Raw genomic sequence first — 16,154 nt, 5'->3', positions numbered from 1 at the left:
CGGTTTCGTTGGTGTGAGTGGGGCTCTAGTTTGGAGGTATATATAAATGAAGGTACGTTTAAGTGATACAAGACATTCTATAATTTTCATTTCATGACGAGAGTGAAGAGGACAAACAACCATGGCTTGTGACAAGAAATGGGCAATTTTTGCCGTTTTCGTATCTTTCATCGTGGGTGAGTATTATTTGAAGTTATACTTCATCAGAAATTTCGTTTCCCATTTTGTTATAATTGGTTCAAATATTTAAACTACAGTTGGGGCGCGTTGCGAGAAAAAAAACACATTTATTTTCAAATCAAGCGTAACATGGTAAAATTAAAATCAAACTTAATTGGGCGTTGCAAGAAAGTTGATGCATTACATATTTGCTTTTAATCAAAGAACTTTCGATTGATTAGGGGACTTTTTTTTTATCTTGAATTGAACGTATTCGTGCAACGCCCCAAATGTCAAAGTAATGAACGTTTTTTTTTCTACTGTTTCACATCAGTTCATGAACTCCCTTATTATCAAAATATACAAAAATAACAATTTAAAAAGAATATTGAATGTATGACGACCAAATTTTGATATTAAAGGACAAGTCCACCCCAACAAAAAGTTGATTTGAATAAAAAGAGAAAAATCCAACAAACATAACATTGAAAATTTCATCAAAATCGGATGTAAAATGAGAAAGTTATGACATTTTTAAGATTCGCTTAAGTTCATAAACAGTTATATGCACATCCTGGTCAGTATGCTAATGAGGGAACTGATGACATCCCTCACTCACTATTTCTTATGTATTCTTTTATATGAAATGTGAAATATTCTAATTTTCTCCGCATTGTCCTGTGAAATAAAGTTTTATTTCTCCCTGAACATGTGGAATTACCATTGTTTGACATTTTATGGTTCAGTCAATTTGGTCCTTATTGTCAAATTTGTAAAAAATGAAATATTGTATAATTCAAACAATAAAAACCAAAAGAAATAGTGAGTGAGGGACATCATCGATTCTCTCATTTGTGTGTGACCAAATTGTGCATATAACTATTTTGTGAAAAATAAGCGAAACTTTAAAATGTCATAACTTTCTTATTTTACATCCAATTTTGATGAAATTTTCAGCATTATGCTTGTCTGATTTTTCTCTATTGATTCAAATCAACATTTCTGAGGTGGAATTGACCTTTAAATTTGCATGGGCCTTTTTGTCAAAGTACGAGACATTCCCAAACTCATCTTTTTTGTACTGTTATACGACAGATCAAAAGTATAAAAAAAAATTCAGGTAGTGTGCATATTACTATTTTCATATGCTTTCTTACACTTCGTCAGAAGTTGATGAAAACTGTCAGATTTATTCTTCTTTGGTTTCTCTATTTATTCAAATCTAGTTTATGTTTAAGTGAGACTGACCATTACAGGGGATGTTCATTCTAAACGAACATTTATAGAGGTGTTTTAATAACAGCAAAACAATTCGAGAAAATATTGGTTAAGTCAATTTTGACGATTACCAATCGAGTAGTAAGAAAGAGATCGATTGCTTACAAAATTTTGAATTATGTGACGTCATATACGAGCATTTTTTTTAAATAGTTGGTGATTACTGATTTAACTTGTAAAAACGATTATGAAATTATTTCTCTGGTGGTATAATGAATGCAAAGCTAAAACAATTTTCTATATTTTCTTTAGAAAATATATTTTTTTCAACTATTATATAGGAGAGATGCTCGCATATGACGTTTCAAAATCAAAATTTACATATTCATAATTCCTTTAATCTTTGATGGATTTTTGCCATATCTTCGCGTTTCTTTTGTTTTCTATACTCATATTAAAGCTAATTTTATATCAGGGTGACCTTCTCCTAAATAAGTGCTATAAGCAAAAAAAGATTCTTTTAACTTCTATTTATAGTTTCAGGTTATATATTTTCTGTGTGCCAAAATATAAACTTGATCAAGGGCCTCGCAGGGGCCAGGAAAGTTTTGATGAATGACTTCCTTACGGTTTTTGTCACAATTGTTACTCGACATTGGCATGATTGGGTACCCTTTAACAATAGATTGTTTGATTGATCACTGTATGTGCTGTTTTACAAGAGACATCCAGGGTCTGTTCCCATGGTAACCAAGGATTCATAATGACTCGGATTAAATCATGTTGATTCCCATCACCTCAGCGCCTATTATGAACACTGGTTTGAATCAATCTCTTATCTAAAATTGTGGTTTAATTATGGATAATCGATAGTGACAGAAATCTATAACTCTACATGTTTAATTTACCAGCTCATTCAGTCATTTTTTTCATAACTGTCGGGAATAACTTATAGTGAATTCATCGCCATTGTGAAAGAGCACAGTGGATATAAAAAGACTGAATGCTATACAAAGTTATGACTTTTCCGGCTTCATATAATTTTAGCACAGAGTTAATCCATGACCTAAGTTTCACCGGACAGAATACGGACCACAAAGTTTGAATCTGATCTTTGTAATTTGAAATTCTCAACAATTATCTAAGAGAAAAATTCGATACGATAATACATAGATTTCTCCCGTTTTGTAAAATACAACATTCGGGCATTCCATTTTGCAGTAGGAAGGATCTGTAAATAAATAAAATGTCAAAATACATTTTCATCTTTAATGTAGGGTTAGGGTTGTTTTTTAATATCTATGCGACGAAATGAAGTAAAACTAGTGCAAATGAAAACAAAAGCTCTTGATGAAACACCGTTTCGAATTACCAATTTTAAACTGATTGGCTATAGATACTAAAATATCATTTCGACTCGCTGGATTTGTTGAACTAAAAAAATAATAAAAAGCTGTGGATGAAACACCGTTTCAAATTACAAATTTTAAACCGATTGGCTATAGATATTAATTTGACTCACTGGATAATGTTGAATTATCAAAAGATATAAATGAAAGATTAGATAACTTCCGGCTAATCATCAGTTAACATCAGGATGTAACAGACCGTCGTGGAACGGGAGGGGTGGTATTGGTTACCATGTGCAAATATGTAAAAATGACCACAGATTATGAATGTATAGCCTCCAATTTCACCCTTTCATATTCGTTATACGGCACCCTTAGTGTTTTATGATTTCTAAGGCGTTTTTTTTTTTCTCGATTTATGCGTATATTGAAGGGTGTAATACATGTAATTGTGACGAATCCACATTGGACTTCTATTTGGGGATTCCAGGGGCTGTTAAGGTTCAAATAGCCAATTGAACCAAGATTCAAAATTTTAATTATTAAATTGTTATTCCTTTCAATGTTGATCATTCTCCATAACCCCTATTAGCAACAGAGAAACATTTGCTGATTTTTACTATGATTTATTAGTCATGAGCTTTGAATCATAGTGCTGAAATGGGGGGGGGGGGGGTAGTGCTGAAATAGTGGAAGAAGAGTCCGTGGGAGAGAAGAAGGGGCCGGGGAGGGTAAATAAAGTAACGTCTCTTGGGAAACTGAGAAAAATGGGGCGTTGAATGATGACACACTTTATCCTTCATTAGCGTAATATTACATAATCCCAGGTACTGGTGTTCTTCCTTTGGCACGCAATATACATATTATACTACCTCAGAATATATTTCACGTTCGGTGAACCAGCAGTAGTGAGTGTTCGCAAGCACTACGCGGACGCTTTCTAGAACGTTGCATTATATTGAACAGATTGAGAGATCGGACGAAATGTTTTTAAAGGGGCTGCCTTTTCATATGAAGGGCTTTAATAAAAAAAGGAATCTCAACATTCCAGAAGGCGTCTGCGAAGTGGTTGCGAAAACTGCCAGGTGAACCCCAATTTATCCCCCTCTCGAATTTAGAATTCCACAATATCACAATGACAGATTTAAACAGATTTCCTTTTTTTAAACTTTTCTTTCCTTCTTTCTACAGTGATAGCTATAGTTGTGCCTATCGCAGTGTTTAGAAATACCGGACAGTCAAATGGTAAGTTCATTCCCCACTTTTATCTTCAACTCCAAATGGGAATTGGACCTCATGAGCTCAAATCACACAAAACGAAACAGCATGGCTCTGGGAGGCGGTGGTGTTAAAAAGGCACCAAGATTCTTTTCTGGGGGTGCTGCGTATGTTATACACCATAGGCAGCACCCCCTGAAAATCGGATTGGCATGTTATTGCAGAGATTCGATTTGAAATCTTCATTGAAAATTAGCTGTCTTCTTTCTGGCCCAAAATAGTCTTGGAGTGAAAATCTAAACCGTTCCCAGACCCCTGCTACAACACCAATGCCTTTTAGTAACCTCTCACGTACACAATAAGAAAAATCAGAAAATAGAAAAGGTTTTGCAATATACAATAGTGGTAGTTTTATTTCTGTAAAAAAACAGAATTATTCAATAATTGCTCTGTAAATAAAATTTGAAATAAATGGTGACTATGTGATAACGATCAATGTATAGTGTTGATCACCAATCTGGTCCGGTTTTAGACGAGAACGAAGTGTCTTTGAGGTGGGAGAAGGACCCGATCGACTACCTGGATGACTCCGTTGGTGGTAGGGATATCACGTAAGATCACTCGTGGAGGTTCCGTCTGCTTGCTCTGCTCGTTCAGGATAATTTGATCTGAAAAAACAGAAAACAAAAATTTATCACGATTATTTTTCAAAAGACGAGCTTGGAGAAAATACGTTATACATGCTAAGTAGGGTCGAAATGAAATTTTTAAACAATTATACATTCATTTAATTAGTCTTAACTCGGTGGCAGTCTTTTCCTTGAATACAATACACTTGAAGTTTCTTATATAGGAAATGGTCGATTAGAATATTCTATAACAATTTTGAATTTGCACAATTTTTTTTGATTTATTAGTCCTTTTTATTATATATATATATATTCAGTTATTTTTTATTTTATTATTATTATTTTTTTTTTTTTTGGGGGGGGAGGAGTCTAGGTTGATCGATGCATACCTTGATTATCGCGGGTAACCGAAATCTCATCTCCCTGTTCTGTAAGGATGCGCTGTCCAGACGACAAAGAAACAGAATATCTGACGTCAGAGATCACGTGGTATTTGAGAACGTTGCGGAGTTTGTCGTTGTCGCGTTTTAGGTCGTCGAGGACACCAGATGGGAGGGCTTTGAAGGCGTCGTTGGTGGGTACGATAACCGTTATGGGATCATATTCTGAAATCGAAAAAAAAATTGGGCGTTACTTATTTCACTATCCAAAGTAGGGTTGAACTTTTGCTTTTAATTTTTTCTCTTTATGCTTTACCCGATTTGAGCAATTTAGATTATGTAGGTCATTTTATATAAACGAATGTAAAATTTTGAGAACAGTGAGAACTTTTGTATAATACAAAGTAAACCAAGTTCTTCAAATTGTTAAACTGTTAAGAGGGGTTTTACAAAACGATAAGTGCCCATTCATTGGATGCAAACTTACCAAGTTCTCTCAGGTCGATCTGCCTAACGAGATCGACGATGATGGAGAAGGCTTCGTTATCTTCCAAGGTCTCGATGACATTACCAACTGGAAGTGGATAGATGACCTTGTCGACGATCTGGACGATTTCATTTCCGGGACACAGAATGGCTTGAGTGACTCGAGCACCGTTGACGGTGATGACCTGTAAAAACATTGATAAAAAAATTGGCTAAACAAAGTCGCATACACACCATTTTGATGATGACATCAGTATAATCGCTGAAAAAGCGGTGAAAATTAAATCAAATTCGGATAACGAACAAAATTTTTGTCTATGCATGGCATGTCTTGATGGCGGGTGTCATTCCCACTTTTTTGTAATTTCACATTAAATTGTTTATTCCAACTGTCCAAGAATAAAAATGGATTCGCAACTAATATACTCGATTAGATATTCACAACTTATTTTATCAAAAGGGAGACATCATGCAGTGGCGTACCGATGGGGGCGGGGGCTTCACCCAAGATTCACGAAAGGAAGAAGCGTGAAATATGATCTCATTTTCCGAATATAATTCTTTAAATCACAAAATGTCACTTTTAAATATTTTTTTTTCTTGCTCGCTTTATCTGGCCCCCTTAATTTTTGACTATTACACCACTATGCTAACGTGTATGAAAATATGTTAATTGCGACTTCATGTAATAACATAAGTGGGGACATATCAGCCCACCTAATGAATATTCATGACGGTGTGCCCAACATGTTTTCACAAATCATTGCTAAACTACAATTCTATTGAATTTTACTTTAGATATATTTCAGCCCGGAATATACCCCTGTAAGTGGTATTATGTTTAGAAGATAGTTAAGATCTTCAGACCTTTCTCGGGTTTTAAGCAGAGTAAATTTTGAACGATCAAAGTTCAGTTTCTTCATAATTACCTTTTCCCTCTCAACATCACTGTAGATATTGAATCTCAGTTTGGCGCCATTCAAGCTTTGCACCTTCTGGTTATTAGTGACCTCTGATGGCCTGACACTTTGTGGAACGATCCAAGCCTTGACCAGGTTCTTCAAGATCTCCCTCTCTGGCATCAGTCTTCCGGGGAGCTCCTGCCTCCACTTCTGGACAGCCTCGTCACTGGGCATGCACAATGTGACAGATGCTGTAGTGTAAAAGTGAGAAAAATGACCGAAATGTTAGGCAAGCAATGGCACACCATACCAAGTTCGTGGGATAATAAAATTTCAAATTGTTAGTCCATTTCTTTATTCTTGGTAGGGCAAAATTTAAATGAATATAATTATTCAACAAATGTGAGAAAGTTTGAGCCCTGCATATCTTCATAAAAATTAAAAATTTGAAGATATGACATCAGTTTGCTTATCACATTTTCATGAAGACATGCCTAAGACTGCACCGAAATAATGCAAATCATTGACAGTATATATACTTCGTTACACCTTGTCCGATTTTGATGATTTTTCTTCATCTATATTCAAAAACATTTCCAGAGTACGCGTTTTAAGGCGATTTATTGGGAAAATTATTTCAGGGGTTAACTTACGAAGGTCACTGTCTCGAAGTATCTGCTTCAGTTCCACCTGCTTGGCGATGGCCGCTGCCTCGTGAAGCCCTAGGTCATGTAGATTCTCGACAATGTCTTTGGCGTCATTTCCGACGAAAGAGACCACAGATTGCTGGAAGATTCGTTTCAGGTACTCCTTGGACGAGATATCTTTGTTCCGTTGCTTCAGGTCATCGGAAGATGTCGTCTTCGGCTTGGCGACTGCTGTTCCGACGAGAACGGCCAAGAATACGACGAAAGACTTCATGACTGGATGCTTGGAGGTGCAGGGCGAGACGCAGAGAGACGTTCGGCAAGCCAGGCGTTGTGACAAGGTGTGCCGACAAGAAGAAAATCTCCTGTATTTATACCCTCGCTTCCGTCTCGAACCTCATGCATATGCCTATACTGTACTAAAACATTCCAATCGATTCTTCTAATACCTCGGTCACATTTGTTCTACGGTGGCCGTACGGTGAGTCGAAAAGAGCCGTTTTATTCATTTTTTTTTCAAACAGCCTATATCATGTATATGTAGCTGGTGCAAAAAATGTTAAAACGGCTGTTGTCGACTTGCCGTACGGCCGTCGCAGAGCAAATGTGACCGAGGTATTAGGATCAATGCATATACTTCAATCTTTTCATCAAGTACTTTAGGAGACCTGTTAAGAATATTTCTTGTCTTCGCACCTAGTAACGAAGCATGCCAAAAGTAAAGAAAAAAAATCATGCAGTTATGTAGGCCTATATACCAGGTTTTGCGGAACCGTGGCGGGGGGGGGGGGGGGGGGATACACCCCCTTTCGTTCGATAAACTGTACAGAAACGTAAAAAAAATACCATGAAATTGCAATTTTTGCTCCCCACTTTACTTTAGTGGGCTCAGTACCCCCCTCCCCGAGCCATTAATATACCATTTCCAGTTACTTCATGGGCAGTTTTGGTCAAATGACCTTTCATTTCTTTCATTATGATAGGCTGATTTCAAGGCGCGACTTTAGGTAAGCATGCCTTAACATAGCAGGATGAAGAAATTGAATAGACCAGGTGACTAGAATAGTACACCAATGAACTTTCTATGAAGGTATTTGTTACATTTCAACTTTGAATACATTGGCATGTTCTTATAACAATGTACTTGGCCAACTGTGAAATACCCGTCGCTAGTGGACGTATTGTTGTTTTTTGTGGATCTAATGAAAAACACATTTCAGAAGAATAAATGAATAATCAAGAGATCAAAGTTGGTGCTTATCTCATTAGATATTAAACCACCATGAAACTTTAGAGCCAATTACCTTCTTACGATCATGCGCAGAATGGAAACTACGAAATGGCTCACGAGAGACTTCGGCCAACCCAGTTTGAATGGGTTACCAACATGCCACAATTTCTTTTGATTTGGGCTTGCCTAACAAAGCATTATGCGCAAAGTTGGTAACCCATTGAACATGTTGAAACCGGATTGAGCATTCTTTTCAAAACCACCCCAGGACCAATGGGTCCAATGTCTGGAATGTGTATGTCTGGTAAAGCGTGACAACGAGCGTCACCAGGATAATTTTATTCGGGAGGCGGTGGGGTACAGGACGTTTACAGGTAGCGCCATATTTGTTATCAATAGAATGAATGTATACTATAGACTTACGTGACCAAGACCTATCCTCTTTATGCTTACATTCTTTCTTCCTTCATCTCATCCTTTCTGTTACTTGAAGAACTATAGGGGATGGTTACCCCTCTACCCCCTCCTTACTCCCGAGACCCCTAAATGTGTCTTATTCTGACAGGTCTCTATTAGGAAAAATATCTCACCAGTATGAATACAGTCTATCAAACAATAGGTAGATTCAGTCATAAGCACTTCAATTTCTTAAGCATGTTTTCTGTGATGCACCGTTTTTTCTTTCCCAGAACCAAGCTATAACATGTAACAATTTGTACGTATACCTGGTATCCAGATACCACCTGCCTGCATTTTATTGTTGCTATGTCGGATAATAAGCGTTAATGTTATAAAGAAAATCTTTGTTAGAAAGCATGCATAAATTTGTAAATAAGTAATCAATTTAGAACAGATTTGCCTCATTTGCCCTAAAGGACAATTCCATGTGCTGAAATAGGAAAGCATCTGGCTCATTGCATAGTAGTAGAGAGAAGGTTACTACATCGTTGCTATGTCGGTGATGGCTGAGTTCCGGAGCTTTTATTTTGAAATCCTTTTACTTGCTATAGACCTATTACTTAATGTTTCAAATTCCTTGAATCTTCTTTTTAACACCTCTTATGAAATAAAAGTTGTTCTTGACAATACCTGAAATATTAATTGTCAGACTCTGCCAGATAATTAAGCCTAACGTGCTCAGTAGATTCCAAATATGAACAGGTAAAGGGTACCTCGTAAGCATTGGCTAACAAGAAAGAATATAAAAAATCTCGATCAAACAAAAGTATAACCAAGATTGTACATTCATGACTTGAAAAAATAAAAGAAAACAAGTAGGATTTATGCCAATTTGATAATTTCTTGGTATTTTCGCTGAAATAGCCATCCTTTCTTCCATTTTCCCTTCATATTTCTCCTCTTGGTTTAACTTTCACTACTTGAAAAAGGCACTGAGGGTGGGCGGGATGTGGGGCGTTCGCTCGCACCTACTCACAATATGTCGCTGCCCCTTGAACAAGCATGACAGCGATCATAATAGGGAAATTGACCCCAATCCAATTTAATCCTACTCGTGCTTTCTTTATTATGAAATATGCCCATTTGGTGGTTGACGTAAAGTGGCGTACATACGTACAGTTGCGTACAGATAGGGGCTTGGGGCGCCTGTTCCCCCCCAAAAAAAAACCCCTAACCAAATCACGACAAAGAAAAAAAGAATGAAAGTAGAAAGGAAAGAGAGAAGGGTGAAATGCATAAAAGGAAAACTATCATATTACCTTTTAACGAGAATCAATTCCGAAGAAAAATCGTACGACCTTGTACCTATATGTAAACGTTCAAATTAACAATTATACTTTATAACTTTCTTTTGCTCATCAAACAGGGGAGCTTGTCGATGGTGGCTCTCTGGCGCCCAGTGACCTGTTTGTTCACTTTGGGCTTATGATCAAATGCACAACCAAGAAGAATCCTCTTCGTTACCATGGATACGGATGCCACTGTGGCCTGTTCAACGGAGGAGAAGGCAGACCTGTTCTTGATAGCGTGGATCAGTAAGAATTATCATACATTTGTATTAATTAATCAATGGATTGATTAATGTATTTATTGATTCATTAATCAAAAGTTAAACTTTTACTTAATTCATTAATCAAAAGTTCAACTTTTACTTAATTCCGTAATCAATTAATAATTGATTTATTATTCTATTAATTAATTAATTGATTCATTTATTATTAATTCATTTATTTCTGTTATTTATATCCCTACAGGGTGTGTAATATCATCCTGTTTGGTAACGATAAAACAACTAATAATAACAAACAAGATATAATAATAAAAACAATTATTTAGGTCCCCAAGCATGATTATAAATGTGCATAATATAAATTTCATTGAACGGTTTTTTAAATTAATAAATCATGATAGCGACGATAACAGTGACACATGAGGCAATATCAATGATAATTACTAAATTAAAGACTAAATATTTTCAAAATAAATGCTCCGTGTCGTTGTATGTCATGCTTTAGTGTTTAGCAAGCGTCATCTGAAAAGTTGTTAGGTCCTCAAACTTTCCTTGATTTTGATTGGCTGAGAAGTACAGATGCCTTGCTGTTACTATGGTAACTTTCGGATAAATAGACGTTGCCGGATACAACATCCAACAAATCCTTATAAAATACTTCCAGAAAGTAGCAACTTCAATATTTTGGTGATTATGATGATGGTGACTTTTACATGATTACTAAGAAATAGTAATAATAATAACGCAGTTTTTGTACAGCGCATATCACATTATGCCATAGCGTCCCTATGCGTTGCTTGTAAGCAAGCAAACAGAGAACCAAAGGCTTAATGTCCTCTCCGAGGGACTAGGCAGTGAGGGCAAATGTTTTACTACATGGTGCTACAGCACACCAAGTGGAGTGTCACCCGGCGAAACCAACGCTCTCCCGACTGAGCTATCGACAATACTCATTAACACTATAATGTTTAAAGTTTGTTTTAATTATCCTGTAATTATTTTCCAGGTGCTGCAAAGATCACGATGTATGTCTTGAGAGGCTTGAAACATCCGGTCTCTGTACTAAACTCGCTTTCATGTACCCCTACACCGTGGACATGAAGGGATGTGGGAAGAAACAGTCTGCAAATATAACTTGCAGTAAGTACTATGCTATTATATTAATCTCATTCGATGCCCCTTTCCGTGGGGGCGTTGCTACTTGGTGAGACAGGGGAAAGCGCCCCTTTCATTTTTCAAGAGTAGTGAAAAAAGGAGGAAAACGGGAGAAGAAAATGGAAGATAAAGAAAGAAGAGCATGAAAGAGAGGAATTGATCATGTGTTTCTTTGTTCCCCATGTAAATAAATTAAGAAAAGACAGGTCGCCTTCCCATAAAAAAGGCCTGGCTTGCGTTACCCCCTGCTTCACTAGTTTGATGACGTGAAACTTGCGGCCAGTTGTTTTATTAAAAAAATAACAGGTAAAGGTAACTGCTAATTTCATTCCAAAATATAACGAGACAGTACAATTTAACGTCAAGGTAAGTTTTCGGTGTTTCATCGATCTACGGGTCATGGTAACGCCACTGGGGAAGGGGTGACGCCCCATGATTTTCAAAGTGGTGAGACTGTGAAAAACGAGAGGGAAAAAGTGAAAAGGGTAATAGGGAAGAGAGAATTAAACAAGATGAGTATTAGTAGTTAAAAAGAAAGGACTGCATGAGCAAGCTATTATGATACCCCAGTCATTCTATGAAAAAATAAAGCATTTTAATTATATAACAGTTTAGATACCACTGCCTCACGACCACCCCCCATCCGCGGTACTTACTGGATTATCATATTTTTGCTTTTTACATTTTAGCGTTAAAATTAGCTGACATTTGTTTTTGTTGTCCTTGACGGTTTGCTGTTCTCGTTTTGTTTTACTATTTACTACATTGTTTTTCTTTATTGTCTGTTTAAGTATGTACCATCGTTGAAAAAATAAATAAAAAATTGTATTCTTCATTATTTTTTTTAATAACATTCCATTAATTACAGAGGCATCAGCTAGTTACAATGACATTGAGAGGACGCTTGTTTTCGGGAAGACTCAATGCGCAGAGGCAAAGTGCCAATGCGACAGGGATGCCGCCATCTGCTTCAGTAAAAACCAAGTTCAGTCTCGCTACAAGCTGGGCAAGATTCGTCCATCAACCTGCAAGGCTAAACCAGGTGCAGGACCAAAAACGCTTCCACCAACCACTGCAACTCTGCCAGCAGTACAAACAACCATGCAACCACCGGTTCGAGAGACTGTCAAACCGGCACCCATATACCGTATAGCCTAAGATGATTGGCGGTGAGGGATAGGTTTCACGGGACATTCAGTGTATTCGCGCAAAAATAGAACAAATAATTTACCCAAGTGCAATATCATAAGTCTTTCATGCAATTATTCAGAACTATTCGCAAATATGATATGATTAATTACTATCTTGATCAGTTAAATAGATTGATTGGTGAAAATAAGAACCGACAATAAGTGGAAAGTTATCTGTAGATACTAACTTGTTTCGCTTCGTAACATTTTCATGACAGGGGCGTCGATCTATTTTTCAGATTGGGGGGGGGAGGCAAAATCATGAATCAACTTTCCAAAGGCGCTCGATCACACAAAACAAACTCATACACATACATAAGCCTATATACGTATATATATATATATATATATATATATATATATATATATATATATATATATATATATATATATATACATGTATATGACTCATGAGATATAGAGACACATATCTCAACAACAAATTAATGCGAGCGCGAAGTGCGAGCTGAAATTTTTTAGTATACTGACCTGACCTGATAACAGGAAAAAGGTGCCTGTTTAGGACTGTTTGTGGTAACTCATGAGGAGGATACATATCTCACTACACAGATAATGCGAGTGCTGAGAGCGAGCTGAAATTTTCTTTATATTCTGACCTGAAAGCTTGACATTCTAAGCATTTTTGGTACCAATGATTAAGATGGGTATCTAAAAAAAAACAATAGATGCGAGCGCAAAGCGCGAGCTGAAAATTTTGATATTTCGATCTGAAAATACATGTAAATGAGTTCAATGGACATTTTTAATCAAGAACAAGATATATATCCAACAAAAGATTATTGCAAATCGAAGCGGGAGTTCTTTTGAGGTTTAAAACTGAAACGGGACATTCTATTCACCTATTTAATCATGAAAAGTATTGGTTTTTGCTACAGAAATGATGCGAGCGCGAAGCGCGAGCTGAAAATTTTTATATTCCAATCTGAAAAGCAGACATTTTGAGCACGATTTTAAATAAAGAACGAGTTGTGTATCTCAATCTCGCTTGCTGATTTCTGTATAACATTACTTGTTTTATTTTTTGCACATGCGGAATTATTGGGGGGAGGGGCAAAACGATGTTTGCCTCCCCAATATTTTCATTGGTGGGGCGATCGCCCCCCTGCCCCCCAGGATCGACGCCTCTGTTTCACGACTTGCCCTTTCTCTACTGTTAGCTTAATCTGAAAAAGAGGAGAGATAAAGCGCAATTAGTCATTTCCATTTATAAAACACAATCGTCATAATGACATGATAAAAAAATTAACTGATTGATCGTATACTACTTATAATGATAATGCTTTTTAAATAAACATGAGTTTTGTACAAGAAATTTAATGCATTCGTTTGGTTGGACTTTTTATTCTCAGTGTTTCAATAGGCCTACTGTACAATAATGCTATACATTTATTGATGAAGATGGTGACAAGGAGATCGAAAACGATGACGGCGATTGTGATAAACATGAATACAATGGAGATGGGTGTTATTGATGAAATAAAGATGATGATAATGTAAAAGCAAAGACTGGACGAAGACGACAATGACGATGAAAATAAATATTGGTGGTAGTGTTGTCTATGTTGATGTTGTTGATGATGATGATAGTGATGGTGGGGTGATGATGATGATGGTGATGAAGGTATTGACAGTGTTGATGATGATGACCATGGTAATGATGGTGATGATGGTGGTAGTGATGATGATGGTGATGATGATAGTGATGATTGTGATAGTGATGATGATGATGGTGATGATAGTGATGGTGGGGTGATGATGGTAATGGTGATGAAGGTAATTATGTTGATGATGATGGTGATGGTGATGAAAGTGATGATGGTGATAATAGTGATGATGATGATTATTATTATTATCATGATGACGAAGGTAATGATGTTGATGATGATGAAGGTAATGATGATGATGATGATAACGATGATGGTAATAATGTTGACGATGCTGGTGGTGATGATGATGTTGATGATGATGATGATGATGAAGGTAAGATGTTGATGATGATGATGATGATGAAGGTAAGATGTTGATGATGATGATGATGATGATGATGATGATGATGATGATGAAGGTAATGATGTTGCTGCTGCTGCTGATGATGATAGTGATGATGGTAATTATGTTGATGATGCATGGTGGTGGTGATGATGATAATGACAGTTATTATGATGACACTGATGACGATAATGGTAATGATAATGTAACATAAATGTGAAAGTGCCACTGCCAACGGCTTATAAAAGTCATTTGACTGCAGAAAACTATGAATATCAAAGAAAGTAATGAATGAATAAATAGATAAATAAAAAAATAAATAAAGAAAGAAAGAAATTAGAGAGAGAGAGGGAGTGTGTGTGTGTGTACTAAAAAGTGTGACGATTGACCTTGCAAGTTATCATAAGCTACTATTTCATTTTTAATGGTCAAGTCCACCCCAGAAAATGTAGATTTGAATAATAAAGAAAAATCAAACTAGCATAACGCCGAAAATTTCATCAAAATCGGACATAAAATAAGAAAATTATGAAATTTTAAAGTTTCGCTTGTTTTTCACAAAACAGTGATATGCACAACTCAGTGACATGCAAATGAGACAGTCGATGATGTCCCTCACTCACTATTTATTTTGTTTTTTATTGTTTGATTTATACAATATTTCATTTTTTACAGATTTGCTAACAAGGACCAACTTGACTGAACCATATAGTATTAAACAATGCTAATTCCACATGTTCAGGAAGGAATTAATGTTGTTCACTTGATAATGAGAAGAAAATTAGAATATTTCATATTTCATATAATAAAATACAAAAGAAATAGTGAGTGGATGACGTCATCAGTCTCCTCATTTGCATACCGACCAGGATGTGCATATAACTGTTTTGTGAAATTAAGCAAAACTTAAAAATGTCATAACTTTCTTATTTTACATTTGATTTCGATGAAATTTTGTGTGTGTTGTGCTTGTTGGATTTTTCTCTTTTTATTCAAATATGTTGGGGGAGGACTTGTCCTTTAAAATCTAATATAGTCCCATTTGATCTTTATAATCTCATTTCTTATTCTAAATATTATAGCTCTGTTTTTATATTTTTTAAGAGAGATACCGAACTAATAATAATAATAATGATGATGATGATAATAACAATAATAATAATAATAATAATAATAATAATAATAATGATAATAATACTACTACTACTAATAATAAAAATAATAATGATAATAATAATGAAAATAATAATAATAATAATAATGCTGTCTGATATCGATGAAAATAACTAGGCCTACTGATGACATTTTTTATTATATATAAACAATTACATAAGTACATAGAAATAAGAAAAAATGGATTGGAAAATACATAAAATTGAATTACCGAAAACAAATATCTGATAGCCGTTATTGATTAGTGATGATGATGTTTTTGTTATTGTTGTTATCATTATTGTTGATCATTAGGGCTATCTCAATCTCGATCTCGCATGCATATCATGCACTGCATCAATTATTGGCCACGCCTACTCATCATGTATTAGTCTAAAATTCAATCGTATTTATCTACTTGAAAAATAAAATAGATCTAACAGCGGAAAATTTGCGATC

At 35.8% G+C, this 16,154-nt stretch overlaps 2 protein-coding genes across 2 annotated transcripts; one reads left to right on the top strand and one right to left on the bottom strand.

The window, feature by feature from the left end:
- Window positions 1–59: 59 nt before the first annotated feature.
- LOC129271124 (phospholipase A2-like) lies at window positions 60–12,591 on the top strand. The gene is made up of 5 exons (XM_064106272.1): window positions 60–176; window positions 3,918–3,971; window positions 10,045–10,213; window positions 11,195–11,328; window positions 12,212–12,591. Exons 1-5 carry the CDS (start codon window positions 122–124, stop codon window positions 12,499–12,501), a joined length of 702 nt encoding a protein of 233 aa, XP_063962342.1. The 5' UTR covers window positions 60–121; the 3' UTR covers window positions 12,502–12,591.
- Window positions 4,330–7,400, bottom strand: LOC129271123 (transforming growth factor-beta-induced protein ig-h3-like). Its single transcript, XM_054908483.2, has 5 exons — window positions 6,995–7,400; window positions 6,369–6,592; window positions 5,441–5,624; window positions 4,963–5,178; window positions 4,330–4,612 (listed from the first exon to the last, which is right to left on the bottom strand). The coding sequence occupies exons 1-5, from the start codon at window positions 7,260–7,262 to the stop codon at window positions 4,473–4,475; spliced, it is 1,032 nt and encodes a 343-aa protein (XP_054764458.2). The 5' UTR covers window positions 7,263–7,400; the 3' UTR covers window positions 4,330–4,472.
- Window positions 12,592–16,154: the final 3,563 nt, after the last annotated feature.

This window comes from Lytechinus pictus, chromosome 11 (genome assembly GCF_037042905.1).
Source record: "Lytechinus pictus isolate F3 Inbred chromosome 11, Lp3.0, whole genome shotgun sequence".
Taxonomy (NCBI): Eukaryota; Metazoa; Echinodermata; class Echinoidea; order Temnopleuroida; family Toxopneustidae; genus Lytechinus; species Lytechinus pictus.
Note: the sequence above shows the minus strand (reverse complement) of the source record. Positions and strands in the feature narration are given on the sequence as shown.